Source organism: Brienomyrus brachyistius, chromosome 3, assembly GCF_023856365.1.
Source record: "Brienomyrus brachyistius isolate T26 chromosome 3, BBRACH_0.4, whole genome shotgun sequence".
Classification (NCBI taxonomy): domain Eukaryota; kingdom Metazoa; phylum Chordata; class Actinopteri; order Osteoglossiformes; family Mormyridae; genus Brienomyrus; species Brienomyrus brachyistius.
The window spans coordinates 11,059,005-11,086,303 of NC_064535.1; the positions used below are offsets into that span (position 1 = coordinate 11,059,005).

Genomic DNA, 27,299 nt, shown 5'->3' on the forward strand with positions numbered 1-27,299 from the left:
GAGGACGTGTCCCCCCCAATATATTTTATACTGTAATTACGATCTTGGCTACAGTTGTATGCAGATATTTTGGGACCCTTGTTGTAAATGTGAGTAATCTGTAAATGTTTTATTGAAACACATTTTAAACAGCTGTGCTTAAGCTTTCGCCTACAACCGTGTATCCGGCACTGTTACAATCATACATATTGCGTTTGTGGTGATTGACACACAGAAAGTCTTTAATTTATAATGCGACACAAGATCTTTACTATGTGTGAAGCTTTGAAGGGATTGGAAAGATTACCAAGATTTTGCATTTATGTATCAGAAGCCAGTATATTCACTGGTGGTTGTGGGTTTTTTAAAAACCACCTGGGAGTTCTTTTTATTTCTGGCACTTATTTTGGGAGGTCGAGGGCTGAAAAGCTTGGGTACAAAATGTCGAATTGAATAATCAGTTATGGACAATGCATTTTTGTATTTGGTGCAGACTGACCTTGTAGTAGCGCATTTTCACCACAAGATGGTGCCAGTTGACTGTGCATATTTCATGTCAAATTTGTTTTCCTAACTTTAGGGTAGGGTGTGCAGCTACAATGCCCTTAAATGCTCGAGGATGGTCTAGATATCTTATGTAGACTTTGAAGGGTGAATACAAGGACGAGCTTATTTTTCTATTGCGCTGTAATTGATCTGGTCGTGATTGATCTTCTTGAAAAAGTAAGTGTTTGATCTAGGCCAAGGCCGTCTTCTTGAATTAACACAGCACCAGTACCCCTGCCAGCCACCTCAGCTTTGAATAAGATTAAACTCTTGATTTTTTTTTTTTAAAGCAGCTGGACGATCAGAGGACCACAGAAAATGTAGTTACTACGGAGAAGGTTTGTTAGAAGTAAAACAACATTTGAAAACAAATACTCAGAACCTTCTGTAGTATCCAGCCATCCAGCCCAGAAATCGCCAACGTTCTTCTTTGTCTTGGGTCCTGGAAAAAACAATAATAACCTCAATCTTGGCTTCCAAAGGGCAAACAACTACCCCTGAGCACAGGCACTTAACCCCCGAAATGCTCCATGGGTCGCAGATAACTGCACTGACCCTGTAGTCAGACCCAGAGCTTCACACTCAACTGCACATGTGTGTGTGTGTGTGTGTGTGTGTGTGTGTGTGTGTGTGTGTGGTCCTGGTAAACGTGATGAATACCTGTTTTGTTTACCTTATGGTCCCCAGGATTGGGGATAATTATCAACATCAGCTTGGACCTGATTCATTAAGCGCAGGAATGTAACGTGTGCTTCTTGTCTTTTCCTTTTTTCCATCTGAATAATGATGTAAAATAGCGTAGGATGGAATTTGGGATGGAAAAAGCTGCAGGAAAAAGCTGAGACTTCAGATGCTTGTTCCATGGGTTGAACTTGCCAGTAGCCAAAAGTAGCCCTTTCCTGTTTTGCTAGATGGAATCAATCATTTCTTCTGTCACAGTCATGTCATTTTATCTGTGTCTAATGTGATCCAGTAACAATATACAATATATCCATCCATCCATCCATCTATCATTCATATTCCATAACTGATTAACTAGTACTGAGTGACCATGAGTCTGAAGGCTTTCTCAGGAAACTCAGGGCTGTAAGGAATGGATGGAATACCAATATTATGGTATACTGTTTCTAGAATAGTGGAACAAATTCCAGAATACCCTGGAGTGTCCAGGGCAAGGTGCATGCACTCCTTTGTCCATTCCAGTGGCTGTGTTTTGATATGTTCTTAATGAAGCAGAGCTTCTGCTTTGAAAGTAAACTCTGCCCTTTTCCTTCTTGTCTCCACGGTCACTACAAACTGTAGCACGTTTCTTCTTAACAGCCTCCAAATGGAAGCTACCGTGGTCCTACCTCCAGTGACCTTCTGAATTTGGTTCCGTACATCTGTCTCTTTCATGGGCAGTCTTCACAGTGTTCCCTGCTGTTCAAGTAGTCCAGCTTTGCCTACTTGGTATGATGTTTCTCTTCCTCACTTTTTCACTATCTTATGTACAGCTCCTAAGATCTGCAGTTGTATGCGTCCAGCCTCTTACAATTCTCATCTCCCCGCAGACACTTCACCTCCTGCCCTCTGTCCAGACACCAAATCTTCCCGGCTCCTTTTTGGCACAAAGTGCAGGTCTGGTTACTTTCTGCTCACTCTTCACTTTCTACTTTCTACTTCACTCTTGCATTTGTCGCATATCAATTTTAATTTTACTTTGTACTTAACAGGAATTATGTTTTTAAACTGTCCACTGTTCAAATCATACAGATAGCCCCGTTTCTGGTATTACAGGTTATTATTAATTTTTGCCATATACCTTAACACAACAAAATTGCCTGATGTAATTATTTAACTGATGGTATTTATATAGCTTATCAGACACTACAGCAGCATATCAGTCTATCAGTCCGTCTATAGACAAACACGATGCCTTTGGACAAAATAAAGGTTCCTGAAACCCCTTCAAAGACCTGGGTTTGTTCTGTTTTCATTTGGAAACTAGGCAAAGAGGGTGAGAGAGGCACCGAGAGAGAAAAGGCAGTTTTCTGACGGCCTGGCTCAGCATGTTAAAATTCCTCTGGTGTCTCTTTCACTAGAATAAGCTTTGTTCACTCATTTTCTCTTACTGTCTCCATCTCTGTTGTGTTCTTCATCACTGTGCCTTGACTTATTACTTATGAAACTTTTTAAAATCATATTTCTTTTTAAGAACATCAACAGATTCCACTCTCGCAAAACATCACACTTATAGTCAGATTCTAGCTTTCATCTGTAAGATGGCCTGCCCCCCAACCCGCCTTGATTGTCCTCCTGCATCTTCTCATTGGCCACGTAAATGCAGGTAAGAAATGAGTAGCCCTTAGATTCCTTGCATGGTACTATAGTGGGTGAGCCAAATGGAAAAACTGATCGTTGGATGCAGGGGCCTGCAGCCCCAAAGCCTGACATGACTGCTCCCCAGGACAAATAAGTTTGAGAAACGCTGATCTAATTTACAATATTTGTGATTTAATGCTACAGGAATGTTCAAATACTGCATGAAGTTATTAAACAATCAAGACTTGGCTAATTCTCTGCCCCGTCTTCTGATCTGCATTTTATGTTGTTGTGATTATTGTTTCTCTGCAAATAAACACACACTAGCCCAAGTGTGTGTCAATAATAATCAGTTATGTTTGTGTGAGATTCTTGTTCCCAAGGAGATGGACTAAACCACGACTTCTCACTCAGTTTCAGTAAACGGGTATATGCTTACATCCTAAGAACAGTGTTTCATGATTAATGCTGTTAATGTTAAGAATACTCTTATTTGTTGCTTGCCCCTATGGTCAGCTCTGTAGTGTCACACTGTCAGAGTTCAGGGTTCAAGACCTGTGCATGGAGCGTCATGTTTTTCACTTAGATGAATTGGGCTGTAGCTTCACTGTGTCCCGGTACTGGATAACCACTTCTGGTTGGCTGGATGGATTTGTATAAGATCAAGTCAGATAAAAATAAAAGAATCATACACTTAAACACAATATGAGGGGAAAAAAAACTTTATTTTGCAATAGACACTTTCAGAAATGATCATTTATATGCAAAATAACCATTTGAATTTTACAATACATAATTTATAACATAAAGTGGAATACATCAAAGACAACTGTGGAGCTTTGTACTTATTCACTGCTGCAAGATGTATCAAAAGGCACCAGGATACGGTTTTGTGTCCTGATTTAATATACTAAAAAGTATGGTAGTTAATCTATATTATGTTTCCAGAAGGATGCTAGTGTGCGTACGAAGCATGCTCTGATTACAGTGTGTTGTCGTCCCCACTGCAACAAACGACCTCAGTGGTGAGAACATGAGTGCAGCCATGTGGCTGGTGATACCTCAGCACCACATTAGTCCGAATGGACCAGTGTGAGGTTTTTTCTGGTGGCTGAAGTGCCAAGCCTACGTAGGACATTAACAAAATGGTTGTTCGCTAATAGTACTCCTAGTAGTATATACTGTCCACTTTGTAGTATGTACTCAAAAAATTGTAAGCGAAACAGTATTCAACAGAAACTAAGACACATTCCTAGTGTGTCAGAGGAGCATATTGTCTGGATAAACCTGAGCAGTTTTGGTAAATTATTGGGTTTATGAAGGTCATAGTTATTCTGTATACGCAGAGCCAAGGTCGTGCTGGGCTGAGTCATCTGTACTGGGTTCCAGTGCAGCATAATGAGAAACACATGGTACAGTCATAAGCTGTGGAGTGGGAGTAAGACAGGCCTGCACTTTATTCAGATTTCCCTGCCAAATTCAACAAACTGCCTCCGCAGGTCTTATCTCTGTGTATATCTATGTTTGTTAGAGAATGCTCTTCGAGACATTGCAGGATTTGTGCTTCTCAAGATTTTCTATTTACAGTTTCAACCGACAGAAATACTCAATATCTATTAACTTGATGATCGGAGTGTTTCAGAGAGCTACATACAATATCAATATTATCATCAAGGTAACCTGTCATTTAATATTAGTCCCACATAAACCATTGTATACAGTTTGAACTGGAGATTACAGAAAAGGTTCTTGAGTATTTTATATGGAGCTGGGTGTTACAAGTACTTGTGTTTATGTACAACAGCAAACATTCTGATTCTTGTCTTATGTACAACGACAAAGTACTTAGTTTTTTTTATCTGAATGGAACACTGGGGAACCCTTCAAAATTATAGGATTACACCTTGCATGACAAATAACAAAAGAAGGCAACTGTAACTGTCAAGTTATGTACACTAGAATAGTGACACTTTGTTCATCCCTGCAGGGTCTCTATCTATCCTATCTTGCTCTCCCTGAGGCACACACAGAGGTATAGTGGAGGGTAAACGAAGGTATATGGCAAGGGAAATGCAGTTATACCTTTAAAAAAATATGGTTACCATATACCTACCTAATCCGTCAGAGGAGACAAGTGAATGCTTAATTATACGGTATAACAGCATAGCACCTACCTGGACATTATAAACCACTGGACACACAGACCCATATAGAGATAACGACCAGCAATACTGGTCAAAGCCCATGCACCATTTCCAGCACCTCTCGTCCAAGAGGAACCGATAGTGGCGAGGTAAATGGACACCCCCTCATAAGATGGTGCCGTAGATGGCTGCCAGTGTCACTTGATGGTTGACTGGCACTGGTCACATCATAGGGTCAGCCAGTATCCCTGGAGCAATTGGGGTTAAGGTCTAAACAGTGACATGATTCACCTGGCAATGGGATTTGAACCAATGACCTCATGAGCGTGGAGTCCTGAGGAAGGTCGCTGATCACCACTGTTCTACCCGGTGTTGTGCAGGACAAGAGCACAACCTACTGTGCAAGGCTGTCCAATCCTGGGCTTGTCACGATCACACTATCCTCCATGACAGACTTAACACTTTGGAGAAGGTAAGAAATCCACATGCCAAAACAGAGCAATTTAGCAATAAGTATGGTAAATGCATGCATTGTCGTGTCACCCAGAGGCGGCATGGTGGTGCAGTGGTTAGCACTGTTGCCTGGGACCCGGGTTCGAGTCTCCGCCTGGGTTACACGTGTGTGGAGTTTTCGTGTTCTCCCCATGTCGGTGTTGGGTTTCCTCCGGGTACTCCGGTTTCCCCCCACAGTCCAAAAACATGCTGAGGCTAATTGGAGTTGCTAAATTGCCCGTAGGTGTGCATGTGTGAGTGTGCCCTGCGATGGGTTGGCCCCCCATCCTGGGTTGTTCCCTGCCTCGTGCCCATTGCTTCCGGGATAGGCTCCGGACCCCCCGCCACCCAGTAGGATAAGCGGTTTGGAAAATGGATGGATGTTGTGTCACCCATTTAATAGGTGATGAAAAAATAACTAAAAGTGAATAGAAAAAAACTACTGGCGAATAAGCTCCTATAATCGTCTATATATCTTTGTTTGGCACCATGTGGAAGACGCCATGTGGAAGCTAGAGACAGAGCTGGCTTTTCTGCTTAATGTGATTGAACTTCCCAAGTGACATTCTATTCCAAGCATAGATACATGTGACACTGGTATTCTAGCTATGCAAGACTACATTGAGATACGCTAAAAAAATCAAAAACAAACCACCTTATATTTGTCTTTGAACAGAAGAATTCTATCTTGATCCAGTCTGTTCTGCCTTTGTTCAAACATGTTTCTCATTTTTTTGTATTTAAATATCATAAAATGCATTTTATATGAGAATAATGTGTAGCGTCATTTATGAATACATGCAGCAGATACTGAGATACAGAACAGAAAACCCCGTAACACACAGTAAAAGAGGAAACATCTTATTCTACATACTCACTGCACTTACGTTCATAGCATATCACTGCATAATGATTGATCTAATCAAAATTCAAATTATTTAGAACTATATATAGATCTGAAAGTTAAGGTATTTATTTAGTGTAGATACATTTACAATATCTGAGTTTTAGACTAATTCATTATGAGAATAAAGTAAATAACATAGGAGTGTTACTGAAGCAGAACACTGATCTACAATTTAGTAATTACTTCCATTGTTTATGTAGCATATAGAGCTCTGGAAAAAAATGAAGGGATCACAGTAAAACTTTTTGTCTCACTCATTTCTCAATTTATGGGTGTGTGTCTGTGAATAATGTACTTCCCACCTGCGCTTAATGTTTCCCATTCGCTTTTGAAGGTCACTTGATGTTATCCTCCGATTTATGAGAAAATAAGTCATTTTTTTTAAGGGAACTCTGAAAAGATCTATGTACGCATGTATAATATTAAGTAAAACACACACTTTTAAGAAAGCTCTTTATAATTTGTGATGCAGCTCTTTCAGGTAAGTTAAAGATCATGACCTTAAACACACACTATTGTACTTTATCTAAAGCTTATTAAAGCGCTGTGACTGCATATGCAGTTTCCCTCTTCTTCCTCCCACAGTGCAAAGAAATTAAGTTACTTTAGTTCAGGGGTCTTCATATCTGGCCCTCGATTCCAAATCCAGGCCGTCATTTCAGTTCTCCCAGGTAGTTAGTTTAATGATGGCTGATTATGATTGGCCGGAGGCTTCACATCTAGCTCACAGGTAAAGGAAGGCTGGGAAATCAGCAGGACTCATCCCTTGAGAACAGTTATTTGAATATCCATGGTCTGGTTGGTGTCTGTTTTCTGCTGTGATCAACTGGCATCCTGGGTGTGATTGTGCCCTGTGCTGAATGGCAGGAGCTGCTTCAATTACCACAAACCTACAATTCCCACTTTTCATTGTGCTTCCAGTGTTCAGCAATTGTTTATACCATCTAAAGCATCTCACATGCAGAATCCACTGTTACACTGGCTGTCCTCTTTGTTCAGTTGCAAATGCTTGGAAGATGGATGAATGGATGGATGGCAATAAAGATACTTGACAAATTATGTAATAGGAAAGTTTATTTTTAGCTGAAGAGTATGCTTAAATACACAAAAAACTTGCAAGTGCATTCATAATGAAAAGGTAACTGGAAAATGCCGATTTTAAAGTAGTATGGAAAATGTGAAGTGCATGAATATATTTAATGATGTTAATTTTCTTCCTACAAAGTAATTTAAATAGATGTTTCCATGTCAATGATGATGCTATATATATACACATATATATATATATATATAGCAAGTCAAAAACTTTACTTTACTTCAATTTTACTTCAATACATGCCCATTGATATTGAATGTTATACCTTGCAAACGTTGTTTAAATATACATACATTTCCTTTGCAGACCATTTTTACAAAGCCATTGTTCAGATATTCATATTAAAATACATGTAGTGAAATTATTCATCATGTACTGTACATTTAATTCTATTTTAAATATGGAAGATGTCACTGCTAAATTAATGGTATGCATCATTGTTTTTTAACCAAACTAACAAAAGCAGTGTATGTATATACAGCAAATGAATATTATTACTGCATGAAGTTGACACCAAATGGACCAAAAGGCTGTCAGTCATTACAAATACTGATGCATACAATTCAACAGGATATTATCGAAAAGATAAACGGAGTCAAAGTATCCTCCGGATTATTTGATTTAGCTAACTGCATTATATTGATATTTATGAATTTTGACAATTTTGTCAAACATTCATATCAAATCCATATTAAACAAGTTGTTTACAAAATGTAAATATGATATTATGTAAAGCATTTTTGTGACAAACAAGAAACACATTTTTTCTTGCCTATACACCGGAAAACTCTGTATGAAAACACACTACATAACAGTTTTGGTAAATTCCACATATAACTGTGGTGAAGGCATTACACTGTTAATAATATTTACATGTATGTATGTTAAACAGTCATCATGAATTCTTTTTCACACACTACTAAACTGCTATAGATTTAATCTATATGGAACTAAAATGGCTAAATGAAATCATATACTTTAGTATTCTATCAGGTTTCATTGGGTGCCTAAACAATAGAGAGGGCAAAAGGGTACTTTCTCATTAAAAGGTTAGCAGCACATTGTGTGATTAATTGCAGCTGTTGTTAGAAATTGAGAATTAAATAGTTCTATTAACAGATTTATGTTTAATGACAGGTGAGGTTCCTTAAGTTTACATTCTATTATCACTTGAATATGCCCTTGTTACACCAGAAAGTCCAATGAGTTAAATCTATATTTCTTACATGTTTTGCATAAGAAATTCAAACAGTACTGAATGTACTGTATAATGATAGAATATCATAAAATTGTAAAACATCAACAAATATTTCAGCATTTAGCTGCCCTAATTAAACAGAGAAACGTGTACTATTTAGCAAGGAAATTGTAGCAGAATGAAAAGAATACATCTCAATGTTGAAACCCAGAAAGCTTCTTATACATATACTGTGTTATCGTGCTCATACTTTGATGGGTTTAATAGCCATTCCACCAAGATTAAGTCATTATTCATGCTTAATATTGCATAGAGATCTTACCCTATTCTACAGAACAGAAAGCGGGACCAGTAGGAATTTCCTAAAGTCACACGTGTTGGTGCTACAGCGATGGAGAAATGGACGGTGTTAGAAGGACTCCGCCATCATAGCTACAAACTACAAGCTACAGGTATCTATACGTTTTGTCAGTATAGTGCAGTGGTTCTCAAAGTCGGTCCTTGGGCCCCACTGCCCTGCTTGTTTTCCTGCTATCCCTGCTTGTTTTCCTGCTATCCCTGCTTGTTTTCCTGCTATCCCTGCTTGTTTTCCAGCTATCCCTGCCCCACACACAAGTCCCAGCTGTCTTTCAGCTTCTGATTGACTGAACACACCTGATCCAGGTAATCAGCAGTGTGTAGGGCAGGGATAGCTGGAAAACAAGCAGGGCAGTGGGGCCTGAGGACCGAGTTTGAGAACCACTGGTATAGTGCAACATATCAGAGGATTAAGTTGAAGCAATACATCTCCACTAGGTGGTGCTAGCAACTTCCAGAAGATGAACAGATAGAGCGACACATGTTTAGGGCTGATGTCTCTGGTTCTGTCTCGTCCTCCATGCCTTGCTCTGCCGTATCAGTAGCTTCTCCCTCACCTTCTCCTCTGGACAAAAGGCTCTCCTCCTGGCTCTTTTTCAATCTGAAATACATGTAAAGAAATCAAGATGTAATATATCAGTGATGTAGCCAGAAAATTGACTTTGGGTTGCCATGGGAAAATAATTGAAGCACAATAAAGTAATATGTACATATAATGAACATTGTTTAATTTCTTAATGGCCACGCCTATGACCAGTGTTACACTGTAGTTAGGGTTGTTACTTTCAGTCTGCAGAAACAGGGGACACCACCCCCGATAAAATTTGTCGAATTCTATTGCTGAGCCAGTCCAAGTCGTATCAAACCATATCAGAAAGATTTCTACTTCAGTTGTGATATAAAGAATGTCCAAGGATGATAGACCATGAAGGTTTCTGTCCCTATTCCATTCCAGGAATCCTCAAAATCTGAGACTGCCTTGAACTCAACCATTGTGATATTGAATTTCTGGATTGATTAAGCGCTGTGTCTTCAAATAGTAAATGATGGTTCTATAAAGAGATTATTCATAAAACAGCTTTTTTCATACATTTTTTGAAAGGAAAACAACAATATTAAATACACACGTCCAATCATTTTTCTCTGTTTCCGCAGAGATTTCCCCAGTGGGCCCTGGAGTCATTAATCTCATACGAAAAACATTTCATCTCTGCAGTCTTCAGTCATTAACATTCTACAGCTACAGTATATGACTCGCTGGCTACCTGGAAACTATTCCATGGTATCAGCACTGCAGTAACTAATCACAAGTAGATAACCCTCACCACATTCATTTTCTAAAAAAAAAAAATTCTGTCACCACCTTACTGTCAAAATCGCAGCAAGGCCTTTTATTACAATGGAATGAAGAATAAATCCAGCCAGCTTTTCCTTCATTCTTGCTTGGCACAACACTGGAAAAATCACATGTGTTGGAAAGGGGAGCCATGTTTACTGAATTCTAAATGGAGCATAGTGTCCTACATTTTTTTTCTATGAAAACACTAGGGATCCCATTAGAATGAAGTCATGTAGATGTCTATAGACAACAGCATGTTGCTGTTATGAAATACTCTGAATTTTCTTACTTCTCTCTGTTGAAGATCTTAAACTCTTGCTGCACTACTTCGAGATACTCTTGAAGATAGTCACTCTCCTAGGTACAGAGAAGGTATAATTATTGCAAAACATCTCAAAGCATTACAAGAGTAACAATTCCGAAGACAGATATACTATGGCTATTAAATGTTTAAATGTCAAGACTGTTAATAACAGGAATGCAATTATTAGTGGAGGAAGATCATAATCATTAAAAAAATATTAAGTAATGGATAACAGTTTCCTGGTCCTCATAAGGGAAAACTCAATTTAATAAACATCTGTGATGTTAGCGTTAGCATTTTTCCCATAGAAATGAATGAGCGGTCCCCATAAAGATATGTTTACCCGACATGTGTGTATGTGTGTGTGTGAGCAAGTATGCCTATCCTTATGGGGACACAATGTCCCCATTACGTGATAAATATCCGGTTTCCTGGTCCCCATAAGGGAAAACTCTATTTTATAAAAATCAGTGACTGCTATGAAAAGGTTAAAAATGCAAAAACTTTTACACAAAATTTTGCTTGGTTACTTATGATTATGGTTAGAGTTGGGTAGGGGTTAAGGTTGTCATAGTTAGCGTTAGCATTTTTCCCATGAAAGTGAATGAGTGGGCCCCATAAGGATAGGTATACCCTACGTGTGTGACCCAAGGCATTGCAAGACCCTTCACAGAATACCAGTCAATAGCAGGCCACATACACGCACGCACGCACTCAGGCACTATGTACAACTCAGAGATACCAATCAGTCTAACTTCGCATCTATGGACTGTGAAGGAAATCAGTATATGCCAAGGAGACCTGGGAGAACATGCAAATCACATACACCCACTGCAGAGGCAGGAATCAAAACCTTTGAGGTGTGAAGCAGCAGTGCTACCCGCATAACTGTTACCATTGCTGTTACATTTCTGCTGCAGAACTCTGCATCTATGTTTAGCATAGATGCACAAGCATGTATATATTTTTAAGACCATGCACAAGCATGTACATTTATATGTCAAAGCCATTTGTAGTTTCTACAATAAAAAACAAAATTGGTGAATTTCATGGAAAGGTCAATTCAATACTTTGTGCTAAATTACTTGTCCCTCAAGAATAATTTCAGGAAAATATATTTGCACTTATTTAGACGTATTTAAGGCATGTGATTTTTCTGAAAACCCTCTTTCCTAACGACTAACAACATTAGAGATTTAAGCGTCTTGTTTTGGTCCAATACATTTTGAGGAAGAGATCTCATGAGTTTTGTCATGCTACTCACAGACTGGGAGTCTTTACTGTTATCTCGAGACCTGTTCTTGGCAAGACGCTTTTTCTTTTTGTGAAGAGGTCGGGATTCCAGAATCATTTCCTCTAACTCAAAAGTCGGATCGCAATGCAAACGACCTTTCTGTAATAGTAAGACATACAGGAATCATCTACGGAAGCTATGTAATGAAGCTCTATATACAAATCAATATATTACAATTAAAATATTAAATTAAAATATTACAATTAAATATCTGTGAGTCTGCTTATGTGTTTGTGTAAGCATGTGTGTGTTTTGGTCATACTTACATTAGGTACAAACCCTGGCTCCACCTTCTTCTCATAAACAGCATCCCAGTTCACATCTAGCAGGTAAGGTGACGCCTGCATGTGGGAGAGGCACGAGTAACGATGCTCGGGGTTGACAGTCAGCAGCTGTGGAGTGCAAACAGTGTATTATTAATACCATTTCCACTGCTAGAAAAACCCATCCCCTAATAATAAAAGATAACAAACCATTTCTTCTTTACATTTCTTTGCCTACATTTTCTCCTTGAATCTTCGTTTATTCCTTTATATTTTCTAGTTTATGTATTACAAAAACACAAAGGAGATATAATTGGGAATAAAATTAACATTATGTCTTTTTATGAACTGACCATTAGAGTAAATCACAAGTTAACTGACGAAACAAATAGCCCTTTATATGTCAGCAGAACAAACAAATGAAAATCCATCCATCCATTTTCCAAACCACTTATCCTACTGGGTCGTGGGGGCGTCCGGAGCCTATCCCGGAAGCTATGGGCATGAGACAGGGGACAACCCAGGATGGGGGGCCAGCCCATCGCAGGGCACACTCACACACCATTCACTCTCACATGCATTCCTACGGGCAATTTAGCAACTCCAATTAGCCTCGGCATGTTTTTGGACTGTGGGGGGAAACCGTAGCGCCTGGAGAAAACCCCACGACGACATGGGGAGAACATGCAAACTCCACACACATGTGACCCAGGCGGAGACTCGAACCCAGGTCCCAGAGGTGTGAGGCAACAGTGCTAACCACTGCACCACCATGCCGCCCCCCAAATGAAAATCATTAACTAAAATATGATTGTTTCCTTGGGGATCGATAGATTCCTATTGGAATCTCCAATTAACATGTTTCAGGAAAACATTAAACGAAATGCACTTTATTGTGTTTAGATTTGCCAATAAATGAAACACATATTTTGCCAAAGGACTTGCTATATTTCCCTTTTTTTGTGATTTTCAATATGGTGTTATTGCTGGTGCCACACGTGTATCGGAGAAACAGCCGCCATCCGGAGAATTTCACAAACTACAGTGCTTAGAGTTTACAGACGATAGTGAAAAATACAAAAAAACACTGAGTCAGCGGCAGTTCTCCAGGCGACAACACCCCGTTAATGAGAGAGGTCAGGGGAGAAGGCTGGACTCGTTAAAGCTAAAATGCCAAAAATAGCAGCTCAGTACAACAACGGTGTGCAGAGAAGTTTCTCTGCTATCCACAGCTCAATTACTTTTGTAACAGCTCTGGAGGAAAAAGTGGGTCCTACTGGTAACTGATCTCAAACAAGTGCATAATTTTAATAATATACAATATTATAGTGATATCCAATATATGCAGTGTGTGTATATATATATATATATATATATATATATATATATATATATATATATATATATATATATATATATATATATACACACAAACACCATATGGAGAAAATTATTGGGACACACAGAAAACCATTTGGGGTACATTGATGTTCTTTGTACCTTGGGAAACAAACTGTGCCAGGGCTGTACCCTGTTTTCTGAAGGTGTACATATAGTGTAAATTAGAATAAAATTGCATAATATTAACATTTTAAAAGTATATATGGGAAACACAATGATATTATACAGTCTAGAGAAATAACGTGAAGCTGTCTTTGGAAAAGCATGATAGTAACTGTGTGTTGGTGCAGGTCTTAGCGCTACTGTCTCACACCACTGGGACTTGGGTTTGAGTCTCCGCCAGGGTTCCATGTTTGTGGAATTTGCATGTTCTCCCCATGTCATTGTGGGGTTTCCTCTGGGTACTCTGGTTTCTCCCCCCACAGTCTAAAAAACATGCTGAAGTTAATTGGATTTACCAGACTGCCCACAGGTGTGCATGGAGTGTGCCCTGCAGTGGGTTAGTACTCCATGCTGGGTTGTTCCCTGCCTTGTGTCTTTAGACTCTCGACCCCCTGTGACCCTCAATGGGGCAATGAGGTTTCAGAAGATGGATGGATAGTGACTGGCCTCAGTCTTACCTTCCTCATCAGAGCCACAAAGTCTTTAGGCCAGGCAGGGCAGTACTGCACACTCACTGTGCTGAATAACTGGATAAGAGACTCCACTGAGTTATTGGAGTGGATTTCATAGGGCCTCTGAGAGTTTAGACAGCAATAAAGAGAGAAAATCCATCATTTCAAAAATCTGTTGTTTTGCAAAGTTGAAGTATAATAAACTGTTTAGTTTTTATGTACTAATAATAGATTGACATACAGTCTTCTTATGTGCCTTGGGGCAAATGTGTTGTGAAAGGCGCTATATACAAATAAATATACAAATTCCTGAATCGAACTGTAAAGTAAATTCCTCCACCAAGGACATCGGTGAAATGCTTACCCATCCCCTGAAGATTTCAAAAGCAGTGACCCCTAGTGACCACCAGTCCACCTGAAAGGCATAACCAGCTCCCCCTGTCAGGAAGGACTGGAATATTTCTGGGGCTGTTTAGGAAAATTAAAATGAGCATTAAGATAAAAGTAAATCAACTGTCGCTACGAAATCAGAAGAAGCAGTTTGCATTCTCATACAATTTCAGCTTATTTACGAAACTGGATTAGAATATCTCATTTGCATTCAAATGATAAATAGAGCTAAATTCATAATGCATAAATACATAAAAGCAACATAATTCCCTTCATAAATAAAAGTAATCAATTTCCCTGGAGACCTGAGACCTGAAACAGAGGACCGAGCACTTAAAGTGTTTCTCATATAAGCCCGGATTTTTGCATGACAGAATTATAAAATGTTTGACTGGTATTGTAAGAATATACTGTAGAGCATAATCCTGTATTCATTTACTATATTATTCACTCTTTATAACAGTAAAATAAGTGCACTCCCACATGAACACATTTCATATCTTCTGAGACTGAAGAAGCTTGTTACCCATATACGGTTTGGTTCCAGCCATGGCAGTAGCTCTATCCCCATTCTTTATAATTGTTGCAACATTGAAGTCAGTAAGATGAGCATGTCCTGTAGGAATCACGAAGTAAAACAAAGAGATCACAAAAATGCATGCAAATCATAAACATCATCGAAAAGATAATTTTTATAATAAAAATTATTGTAAATAATTCAGTTATGAATCCACACTCAAACCTATACATATCTATATGGTATGCTGCACCTGTATATTACCTTTAGTCTCTTGAAACATAAGATACTTTATATAGGAGAGAGAATATACATTAAAATTACAGAAAAGTGAATAATAAATGCACAAAATATATGTTTATTATCATTATCAAGTATAATTGGTATTATAAGTTATGCATAAGTTAGGCTTATATCTGCAGTGTCCTACTCCAGTCAGGATTTTTCAGCTCTAAAATAAAGTTTTTTTCCCTTTGCCTTGCAGTGTACTAAGTTTTGCCTATATTTTGATCAGACTGAGCTGCTCCTTTGCAGTCTGTGCTCTCTCTCCTTCACTGTCCTATTGTCTTCCTGTCACGTCAGCACAAGCAGGCTGAGCACGATACCCACTGTGCTCGGAGTTAGGAGGAACACTAGCTTTTCTTTTTTTAATTCATGAAAACAAATAACTTTAAAAATTTCACAAAACAAATATCCATAAAAACTAACTCACTATTGTGCTTGTCCAAATACCAGATACACAGTTTGGCATATTTTACATTTAGTGCAGTCACATTTATATCACTCCAAATCAGTGGGGTCGGTTGGGTAGGAATTACAGGTAGGATTCCACAGAAGGGAAAGACTGAGGCAAAAACCTATGACATGGTGTGTCTGACAGCTTAAAACATTTTACAGTAATTTGCCCATATAGCAGATGGAGAGATACAGAAAACTGCATTAAATAGAACACTGTGCCCTTGAATTTTAGTCCCATTAGCTTTAAAGTATAGTGGCAGTTCCATGTGATGCCATTTGGGCTGTGCAATGCTCCTGTATTAAATATAATCTGTAGCAGACAGAAACAGAATCTCAGTAAAGGATGAGAATGAGCCGCTTACTGTTTCTTGCCTAATATATATTCCATATATTTTATCGGATCTCTTCTTTCTGTTTTAGAGTTCATAATCCATTAATGTATTTGTTTAACCACAACATACAGAACATACAGCAATACATGTGTTTGTTGCCATTACTCCAAAAATACAAATTCAATGCTAAGGTTGATCAGGCACAAAAATGTGTGGTGAAGGGTAATCCAATTAAGTACTGCAGGGAAGGCAGGCCTAAGTCATACACAGAAAACCCCATTAACTAAATGCTCAGGCTGCAGCTTGGGAAGAGGTAACGAAACATGGCAGCCAACATAACTACATTAGGGATTTATATATAGAAACAGGAAACAACACATAGATAAACAATGATCAGGAAATAGGATTGTTCCATTCATTGTTCTGTCGTGGGGGGTAAGCGAAGTATGACATGGACACATATACTTGTTCACACATTGCATGTAGAAAACGATGCATTTCTGGAGAGAAGGAAAATGATTCCTCACCTTGTTCATCCAGGAGGATGTTGTCTGGTTTAACATCCCTTAAAGGGGGCAGAAAATAACACAGTAAATTGTTACGACTAGAAATTTTTAACTGCTATTCAAATAGTTTGACTTTATCACTTTTGGTTTTTGAGTGCACATCCTTAAGTCAACATTTATTGCTTAACTGGAGTCACTGGTGCAAGTGGCAAATGACATTTAATTCTTGCAACTGGGAGATTGAGTTCTGAAAGCCAGTGTCAAGTGTAAGTACTGTCTACAGAGCCAGTATAATTCCCAGCTGGAAAAGTACTGAGTGTGAGACTGGGCTGTTAGTAAGAGAAAAAAGAGGAGGTCAAGTTTTCAAAAAGCACTTTTTCCTGTAGAAATGCAGATGTGGAGTATTGTGCAAAAGGCTGTCAAGGAATGTTTAAAGCTATTTTGTGGAGCGTTAGTATATTGATATTTTGTTGGATGGCTAGAGAGCATGAATGGAAAGTTTGCATCGCCTCCTAATGTGGTGTAGGTTTGCTTTTGCAATTCAAAGGTGATTTCCTTTCCTGTGTGGTTTGCAATGAACCGGCATCCCATTTAGGGTGCCCTCTGACATTGAGCCCTTTGCTCACTGGGGTAGCCTGTACTATAAAAGCAAAATGGAAAAATGCAAAAGAGATTAATAAATTATTTATCTATAACACTTTATTATTATTATTATTATTATTGTTGTTGTTATTGCTCTTGCTATTGTTTGTTCATTTGTTTGTTTGTAAAGCATGATTTCAGGTAATTTTATAGATGACTATACAGTAATAGCACCTCGTTGGGCCAGTGTAAATGAGTCTTTGTACCTGTGGATAATATTCTGAGTCTGCAGGTAGTCAAGTGCCAGGGTCATCTCACAAAGGTAGAGTTTTACTGCTTCCTCAGTGAACTGGACATTTTGCCTTAGATGGTAGCGCAGATCTCCACCCAAAAGTAAGTCCACCACCATAAACATATCTTCTTCATCTTGGAAGGAATACCTACAGCAGGATAAAAACAGAAGTTAGAATTCCCTACACTGTGAATGACTTGCTGGGTCTTCAGCCATCATAAAAACAAGTCTCACTCACAGCTGATACAGTCACTTAAAATTTCAAATATCAGCGTGTGCTAGTACTAAAACAAACATTCATTTATTTAACATTTTTAATAACATGCTAAATGTTTAAAGCATGACATGAGCAGGCCAGGCTTTGGCTTAATAATAGCAGCATATTGACCACATTACCTCTCCCTCCCTCATCCGTATGTTTACTGAAAATGTATTTCATTCTTCTGTTTGTCAAAGCTTGCTACCTATCTGTGAAAGGCAACTTGCAGGCCAGACTGTGACAATGCAATGAAATCTAGACAACCAGAGAGTGTCTGCTAATCTAATAGTATTAGATTGATCGTCTTGCTAAAACCTCACAGATTTCCCAAGAGGTCACACCTGTGGAGAAAGACTGTATGGTAACCCTGTATGGTAATTCACTGTAAGAACCTAAGAGGAAGACTGAGTGACAAGCCAGTATTCTCCAGTCGGGTCCGATAGGTTTTGGAATTCAGAACATTCACACATTTCAACCACAAAGCTTTTCCTATATATATATATATATATATATATATATATATATATATGTGTGTGTGTGTGTGTGTGTGTGTGTGTGTGTATGCCCAAACTGATTATAATTAAATAAAAGTAAATGGATCTAAGTAAGTGGCAGGAAAATGAAAAGGATTCAATCACTATTGGGAGAAATAGTACAGTTTTGACCCCAAAAACAAAACCTCATTTGTGGATATGCAGCACCACTGACATTAATATGGGTAAAGTTCAGGCCCACCAGAAGCCTTCCTGAGGAGCCAGGTGCATGCTGGGTCTGGACATAGAGGGTGATGAAGTGTAAAGTGGCTGAAAACTCACTGACATAATCAGGTCAGAATGAAACATTATTTCAGGAAGCATAAAATAGTCTGAATTTAGTGTGGCCTACATAAGCCTCTAAGACTGGCTACTTAACTAGCAATGTGATCACAAAATTCCCAAACTTCAGTCCTCTGACCCATTCTTGAACAACAGCCTCACGGCTACAGTGCTCAGTGCCATGGCTACATTTCATAAATGATAATTTTGAAAGGTTTCTTATAAAAACTGCTATCTGAATACTATAACATTATTTTAAAAGCTTAACTGTCTTTTGGTAAAGTTTTGTTAGGTCTGAAGAACGGAAATGATGGTCTTGCATTTGGCTCGTCGAAATTACAGAATGATTGTTTTCAGGATGATTGGTGTTTGTTGTTATACATTATTTGCATTTGTGGCAGTATTATTGATGATGAAGACAGCGTTTGCTGCTTGGGAATAATCATCAGCTACAAATGATCGAGCAATCAGGAAATACATCGCAAACTGGCACTTGGTAGAGCTGTGATGAAGTACCTAGAAAACAATCTTTAAAAGTACTGACGTATCCCTAAGACTGCAGTTGTGCCGAATATGGTATTTCCTGTGTAAGTTGGATCGCGAAGAAGGACAGGAAGAGTATTGATGCGTTTGAGCTTTAGTGCTGGCAAAGAATTTCAAGGACACCATTGGCAGTCAAACAAAATGAAGAAGTGGTGATTAACTCAAGCCTGAATTTTCATTTGAACCACAATCACCAGATGAACGCTTAAATCTTGTTTTGGGCATATTATGAGAAAATCATACGAAAATTCCTTTTGAATGATTTACCTAAGAATGTTTTCCTGAGTGGTTGATAAGTTACATTCACCCCTTACTGCTATAACACTGTAATACAATAGACATGTTCCCTTATATTTTGCACAATTAGAAATAGTAATATAATAATTAACATGGCTTATGGAAAAAATAGGGTTGAGAACATTAAATACCTAACCAAAGTGTCACCAAATTTTATATTTACATATATGTTTATAGGATTTCATATGAGTATATAGGTTTTTCTTAAGTATAAGAATATAAGTCTCAAAACGTTTATATATTTTACATATACTTCCAAAACAAATAGATGTTGGACAAACCAAGCTAAGTATATAATATATAGATATATAATCTTTTTATATGTTAAAATACAGATCTTTCATAATTAAGTACCATCATAAGAACATTATAAATGTCTAGTCATATAACTTATTGCAGAACTTCTGAACTCAGTCCAGCAGACCACAGAAATGTGTCCTGCTGTTTTAACAAATGCTTATTATTATATACTAATTTATCAGCAAATTCAATTTCACTCAAAATATGTGCTTTTTTACTTTCCAATATGTACTTTTTTAACAACTTTTACCAGAACATTTATCTTTTTTTTTTTTTGAAAAATGCAATTGTACAAAGTATAAACTGAGTAAAGTATGCTGCTATGAAAGCTTGCATGCACCTTGGCCCTCCGAAAACAGAACTGGCCATAGAAACATTTACCAAAGAATGCCTTCGATTCTGCTGACACTTTCATTTGAATGAACTGGAGACACAACATGCAAAACACAAAGAAGAAGAGGTGAAAAACACAGGATAGTCACCAGAGGTTTACTAAAAAAACATGTTCAATTTCCTGTAGGATCTCTAGCTCTCTAAAGACGTTTCGGACCTCGTCTCTCTCTATGCACTGCTGTTTGTTCATGTACTTCATGGCGTACATCTTCTCTGTGTCTCTCTTCTGTACGATGCACACCTACAGGTGGAAGAAATGCAGCTTAATTAATTTCCTGAAATATTAAGGGTCAGTTCAGTGATTCTTCATAGTACCAATGATGCATATTAAATTTAATCATGATCTTCAAAAGCTGTACTGCTCATCCAGCCACCCAGGCACTTTCTATACCTGCTTGTCCTATTCATGGTCGGGGCGTCTGGAGCCTATCCCAGAAGCTATGGGCGCAGGGCAGGTAATAATCCAGGACTGGGTGTCAACTCCTCACAGGGCATTGCACTATACAGGTTGTGAATATATGTTGGTCATAGTTTCAGTGTGTGAGACACAGTAATTGCAGTTACCTGTTAATCTGATTCACAGCCCCTGTGTAAACCATTACTACATTCCACATTATAACTATAATGATAGATTGCTTTTGAAGAAAACTGAATATAGACATATAGCTTCTGATGTAAGCTTTGCATAAATGCTTGATTTTTTCCCCTTGCTTTCTGTATACGCAGGACATACAAACACACTACCCTTAATGTGTTTTAGGAAAAATCGACATTATTTTAGTTATTGAGCACATACGAGTGCACTCAGTTTAACGAATATTTTGTAGACCACAAATTTTTATGGGATCTCCTTTTAGGTCATTTTTTAAATAAGATTACAGGACTATTATTTAGAAATGTATAAGCCATTCTTTTGTTGTAAGTCTGTGTACTTCATATTACAGATGTGTTGAAATTCAGCAATAGCAAGTGTTGCAACAAAATATCTTTTATTTGGAGCTGTTCACCCTCTCCTCTATCCGGACCGTAGCTTGCATGTTCCCCTCATATCATTCAGGTTTCCAGGAGCCAAGACAGGACTCTTCAAATCAGGACCTCGATTCCAAATCCAGGCCTTGTTTTCAGTTCTCCCATTTACTAGGTTTAATAATTACTGATTCTGATTGGCCACAGAGGATTCACACCTGTCTTACCGGTAAAGGAAGGCTGGAAAATCAGCAGGACTCGGCCCTCGAGGACCGTGATTTGAATAGCTAGGGTAACTGATATCTCCAGACTGCTTCTTGTATATGTGCTTTGCTTTCAAAACACCTTGCCTCCTTCTCAGAATGCTACCGTATCAGTGTATTGAACTATGTGTATTGGTCCTGTTTGTAAGAAGAAAGGTTTTCACTTCTTTGGGGAATGAATGACAAATCTACTTGGTACTCAATAGTATAAAACTTCCCTTTAAGGTTCAATAATTCATAGATCTGGTGACTTAGGAGTCCGTGGAACACATTTGACTTCATCTGGTGTTTTTAAATTGAGCATTGCCATCATTGCATTTGAGAAACAGGGGCATGCAAGGGGTTGGCCCCCACCCAACACGAAATAGTCGGTTGTCATAGGTGAAGGAACATGGTTTCATTCAGACCCATTGCCACAGGTGTATAAAATCAAGCACCTAGCCATGCAGTCAGGTTTACAAAAGTGTGAAAGAATGGGTTGTAGTGATGTGCTCAGTGAATGCAAGCACAGTACTCTCATAGGATGCCAGTCAGTTTGTGAAATTTCTTCCCTGCTAGATATTCCATGGTCAACTATAAGTGATATTATTGCAAAGTGGAAGCATTTAGGAACAACAGAAACTCAGCTACAAAGTGACAGACCACAGACAATGATGCCCAGGGACACAGTGTGTAAAAGTCACCAACACTCTGTTGACTCAATAACTGCAGAGTTCCAAACTTTCTCTGGCATTAACCCCAGTACAAAAACTGCGAGCCGGGAGCTTCATGGAGTGGGCTTCCATGGTTGAGCAGCTGCATGCAAGCCTCACAGCACCAAGCACAATGCCAAGTATTGGATGGAGTGGTGTAAAGCGCGCTGTCACTGGACTCTGGAGCAGAGGAAATGTGTTTTGTGGAGTGAGGAATCACGCGTCTCTGTCTGGCAGTCTGATGGATGAGTCTGAGTTTGGCAGATGCCAGGAGAACATTACCTGCCTGACTGTATTATAATAACTGTAAAGTTTGGTGGAGGAGAGATAATGGTATGGGGTTCTTTGTCGGGGGTTGGGTTAGGCCCCTTAGTTCCAGTGAAGGGAACACTTACTGCTTCAGCATACTAACACATTCTGAACAATTCTATATTCCCAACTTTGGGGAAGGCCCTTTTCTGTTCCAGCATGACTGTGCCCCAGTGCACAAAGCAAGGTCCATAAAGACATGGTTGGGTTGAGTTTGGTGTGGAAGAACTTGACTGGCCCACACAGAGCCCTGACCTCAACCCCATCAAACACCTTTGGGATGAACTGAAACAGAGAATGTGATCCAGGCCTTCACGTCCGTCATCAGTGCCTGACCTCACAAATGCTCTTCTGGATGAATGGGCAAAAATTTCCAGACACACCAAAATCTTGTGGAAAGCCTTCCCAGAAGAGTGACAGCTGGTATAGCTGCAAAGGTGGGACCAACTCCATATTGATGCCTAAGGATTTAGAATGGGATGTCATAAAAGTTCCTGTAGGTGTAATGGCCAAGTGTCCCGATACTTTTACATATATTATAGTTGATACAAATTGCTAATTGGCATTTAAACTAAAATGACTTACGATTATAGCTGCCTTCATGAACATTCTACCGAATATAGCTCAGCTATTTCTGAAACAAATATCTTCAAATCTATTAGATTTTCTATTACTTTATCGAGTAAGGGTTCATGGAGATGGGGGTCCTGGAGACAGTCCCAGACAACTTCGGGCACAAAAAAGGGGAACATCCTGAATGAGATGCCATACAATCACAGGGCACCATCACTATTGCCGTTTGTCACTTTAGAGGGCCATAACATGTAGACTGCAAACTCGGCTAATCTTAATGATCTAACCTACCTATCTCAGGCATTAGGCTGCACAAGGCCAGAATTCACCCCGAATGGGATTCCAGTCGTTCGCAGGACAAATACACACAATATATACAATCACACAAAATATTATTAACAGCTCTCTCAAATCGTTAAAAAGTTAAAACATACCAAAGTTGAATTTAATCAATCCAACCTTCCAATATTTCTAACTGAACTGTCTTAGTATAAAATTGAATTTATAACATTCATTCATTCATTCATTCTCCTCTTCTTATCCGGGGCCAGGTCCCTAAGCAGGGAATTCATAAAATTATTTTATAAAATATATTTCCCTGGTGTTCAATAAGATTTTCCTATTAATATTGTTATAGCTTTATATGAGACAGTGTTTAAATTTTTTGAGATCCTGACTGATGTAAAAAAAAAATGTAACTGTGATTAAATTAATTGACTTCCATGGCAACAGTAGTTAAAATTAATCTAAATAACAATGTGATTATTTAAGACCCATTTTAGGAAGCTATTTTACATCCATATTTAAGATAATGAGTGCATGCCAAGTTAGTGCCATCTAATTACCCACATGCTTCTCCAGTAATGGTGGTGATGCATTGCATTTAAGATTCTAAAATTACTCTCAGCCAACAGGTTATGCTTTGCTACTATCTTTGAATAGAGTGTGATCAAAAGAACTTGATAGTAATTACCTTGCCGAAGCTCCCTTTCCCAATAGCTCGAAGTATTTGGAAATGGTCAAAAGTAACTGCAAGAAGAAAACACACAGTTACTACATAAAACAATGCACTATGGAATATGTGTATTTTTTCAGTCAGAATTCTGGTTATACGAGTAGGAGTTTTATTTAACAATAGCAAAATATACAATCATTTTCATTCATGACCCACAGACAGAGAAATGAGACCAGGCACATATATGACGAACAAAACAAAACTATGCTTAGGAATTACACATCCAAGCAGTAGTTTTAGGTTGACCTGTGAAGAAGTTTAATCTTAAGCCTCTGTTCAAATAAATATAGACCAGACACAATTTACACATAAAAATTTGAAACAGAATTGTGAGGCTGTATTCATTATAAAAAGGCAAATCAATTGTTGATTCCAGTTATTTCCTTACAAGTTTTGCTAATAGCTTAAAAATCGATACGAAAGCAGTATATAGCTCAGGCTGGAGGCCAAAAGCCTACTCTCGACATAGTGCTAAGTGGTCCAGTATAACAACAACATTTATACAAAGTGAGTGGCATGCGAGTGGCAGAGAGCCCAACGCTACATAATCAGAAACCTCAGTCAGACATTACTAGCAAGACCCTATCTGCTCACCTGGGTCTTTCTCCTCCCCATTCTATAAAATCAACTCACGGCCGAACCCATCTACATGTAAATGGGTGGCCTGTGTTCTTCTGCAGAAGCCATTTATTTAGGCAACGCAATGTACAATTCAGAAGGCGGGGTCAGTCTGTTCCTGGAGCAATTGTTGAGCAATTGCAAGGCAGGGAATAACTCAGGATGGGGCACCAACCTTTTCCAGGTCCACTCACACACCATTCACACACACATTCACACCTTTGGACAATTTGGCAATTCCAGTTCACCTCAGCATGAAAACCTCACACACGGGGAACGACAGCAGAGACTCAGAACTGATACACACACCAATGACCCAAAGCTTTATGTGCAACCATCTGTGAAGTGAATAATGTTGACTAGTGAAAGAGTGTTTGTCAAGGTCTGGGATATATATAAAGGGGTGGTTCTAATGTTTTGGCTCATCAGTGTCTATACATATTACATTAAATATATATTTAAAATTAAAATATAAACCTTGTCCAGGTATGTATGTATGCATATACAATATACACACATAAGGTTTATATTTTAATTATATATCTGTTCTGAATCCTGCTAGCTACTATCAATACAGACCCAGTTCATCGCTGTCCTATGTGTCTTGTCCCCATCTGGCCAGCAGATGTCGCTGGCCACCCTGTTCTCTCTTCTATTGTATAGTCCCTAGAATGTATACCTGCTCCCCCAGGCCACTGTGTGGCTTAACCGGCCAAGCTGTCGCCCACTATTCCCCACTCCCCTTTTGTTGGGTGTGGGTTTGAGGCTGGCTTGATTTTCTCCTAGCGCTGTTTTCCTTTAGTATTTGCTACATTTCCCAGTTTCTGTGTCCATTAGCATTGTTGATTCCACCTCTTTCTTGTTAATCTGTGTCTCATTTCATTGGTTGATTCTGTTATCGTTCACCTGCCTCTTGTTAACCTGTTATCTGTGTGCCAAAGTGTAATTAATAGCTTGCCTGAGTGAGTCATTCTGCTAACATTACTGTGTGTGGCTGCTGTGTCTTTCTTTGCTGGTCCTCCTAGTTCTGTTCCCTGCTTCCCATCTGTGTTACTTGTAGTTATTTCTTGTTTTTCCCATTTGCTTTTGACCCCTCATAGTCACTGTTATTTTGTGCCTTTGCCGGTGTTCAGTTCCTTTAATAAATTCCTTGTCTCTTGGAGCCGGCGGTGGATCGTCGCCTTCTTCACGCCTACACCATGCCCCACTGTCGCGACAGATATGGTATTTAAAAATTAATGATAAGATTGTGATCCATGAGATTTTAACAAATTTTATGGAAAATAAAAAGTGATATTAAGGTTGACTTTTCTAAGTGATCTTCAGTCTGTTGGTTTGACAAACATGTATTACACCCTGGTTATTTTTGTAATTGTATTTTGTTATGATATTCTTCGTATTAAATTGGGCTTATGTCTTCCTGGAAGTCATTCTGCTGCAACATATTTATATTATGTTGTAACTTTTTTCAAACTTAACATAATTATAACTGAAAATTGTTCCAGTAGTATATTATCTTAGCGACGCTTGCCAATAAAAGTTTTCTGCTCTAGGCAATTAGAAAGAATTAAAGAACATTTAGAGTTGTGGGTTTGTGTCTTGGCTCATATGTATGTGCTATCTACCTGTGCTTGCCTGGATTTCCTCACAGGGTCAAAAAACATAAGGTTAAATTATTGTCTATTTGTGGTGTATTATCCGACCCAATGGTATGTTGCTTGGGGGGAAAAGTGTCTACTAAATAAATAATTCCATCCGTCCTCTGTGTGATGCCCGGCCCGTCCGCTCCTCGTGTGTGCCACGCCCCCTGAATACCCACGTGTTCTTTCCCGATCGTTGCCACCTGTGTCTGATTACTTTGATTAATCTTGTCCTGTTTTAAGTCCTGGTCTCCCCAGTTTCCCTGGTCTGTCATTGATGTTAGTGAATGTCCGTTCCTTCGTTTCGATTAAACCCCTCATTTGCCCTGATTTGCGGCTTCCAGCCTGTTTCTTGTTTGCCTGCCCGCACGATCGCTGTTCCGTCCGGCTTAGATCGTGACACTCTGCTTATTCACACACAATCATGCACTATGGGAAATGTATGCGCTCCAGTTATCCAACATGCACATCTTTGGGATGAAGTCCACGCAACACGATGAGAACATGCAAACTCACACACACAGAGCAGTGCTGGCAATCAAACCCCCAATGCAAGAGGAAGTCATGCAACGCTGCTACCCACTGAAGTAAACTGTGCATGTGACAGGTGGTGGACTGGTATCCCATGCAGGCTGCCCAGAGCCTTGTGCTCCGTACTTACTGGGATAGGCTTACTGTGACCCTGCTTTGGATAAAGACATTGTTACTATTTTTAATTTGTTGTTACTATTTGTAACCAGCTAGAATCAAGTGCTGAGAGAACCACTAATGTTGAATTGCTTTGAAGGACAGCAGAATTGCAAGAAAGATGCTATTTCACTCATATACACTAATGTGACATTAGACCAGCGAGAAAATGCACACACACACACACACACACAGATATATGTATGATTTATGGCATTGTTATGGATTTTGCTAAAAAACCAGTACTAGATTATTTCACACAATGCTGATAGATTAAAGAGATTACCCCTACCTGTACCTTGTGGACTGCACAGCTATTGAGTTTGATCTCCTAACA

The 27,299-nt window shown here is 38.8% G+C and overlaps 1 protein-coding gene across 1 annotated transcript in view; it reads right to left on the minus strand.

Annotated features, from left to right (window-relative positions):
• Window positions 1-7,457: 7,457 nt before the first annotated feature.
• LOC125738859 (serine/threonine-protein kinase 32C) overlaps window positions 7,458-27,299 on the minus strand; it is a 31,532-nt gene continuing 11,690 nt past the window's right edge. The window contains exons 2-12 of the mRNA XM_049008317.1: window positions 23,976-24,031; window positions 20,289-20,440; window positions 17,567-17,740; window positions 16,740-16,777; window positions 15,152-15,241; window positions 14,600-14,703; window positions 14,242-14,358; window positions 12,224-12,349; window positions 11,928-12,056; window positions 10,649-10,716; window positions 7,458-9,621 (exon numbers count right to left, since the gene is read on the minus strand). Coding sequence (XP_048864274.1) covers window positions 9,465-9,621; window positions 10,649-10,716; window positions 11,928-12,056; window positions 12,224-12,349; window positions 14,242-14,358; window positions 14,600-14,703; window positions 15,152-15,241; window positions 16,740-16,777; window positions 17,567-17,740; window positions 20,289-20,440; window positions 23,976-24,031 — 1,211 coding nt within the window. The 3' untranslated portion in view covers window positions 7,458-9,464. The remainder of the gene's footprint in view (window positions 9,622-10,648; window positions 10,717-11,927; window positions 12,057-12,223; window positions 12,350-14,241; window positions 14,359-14,599; window positions 14,704-15,151; window positions 15,242-16,739; window positions 16,778-17,566; window positions 17,741-20,288; window positions 20,441-23,975; window positions 24,032-27,299) is intronic.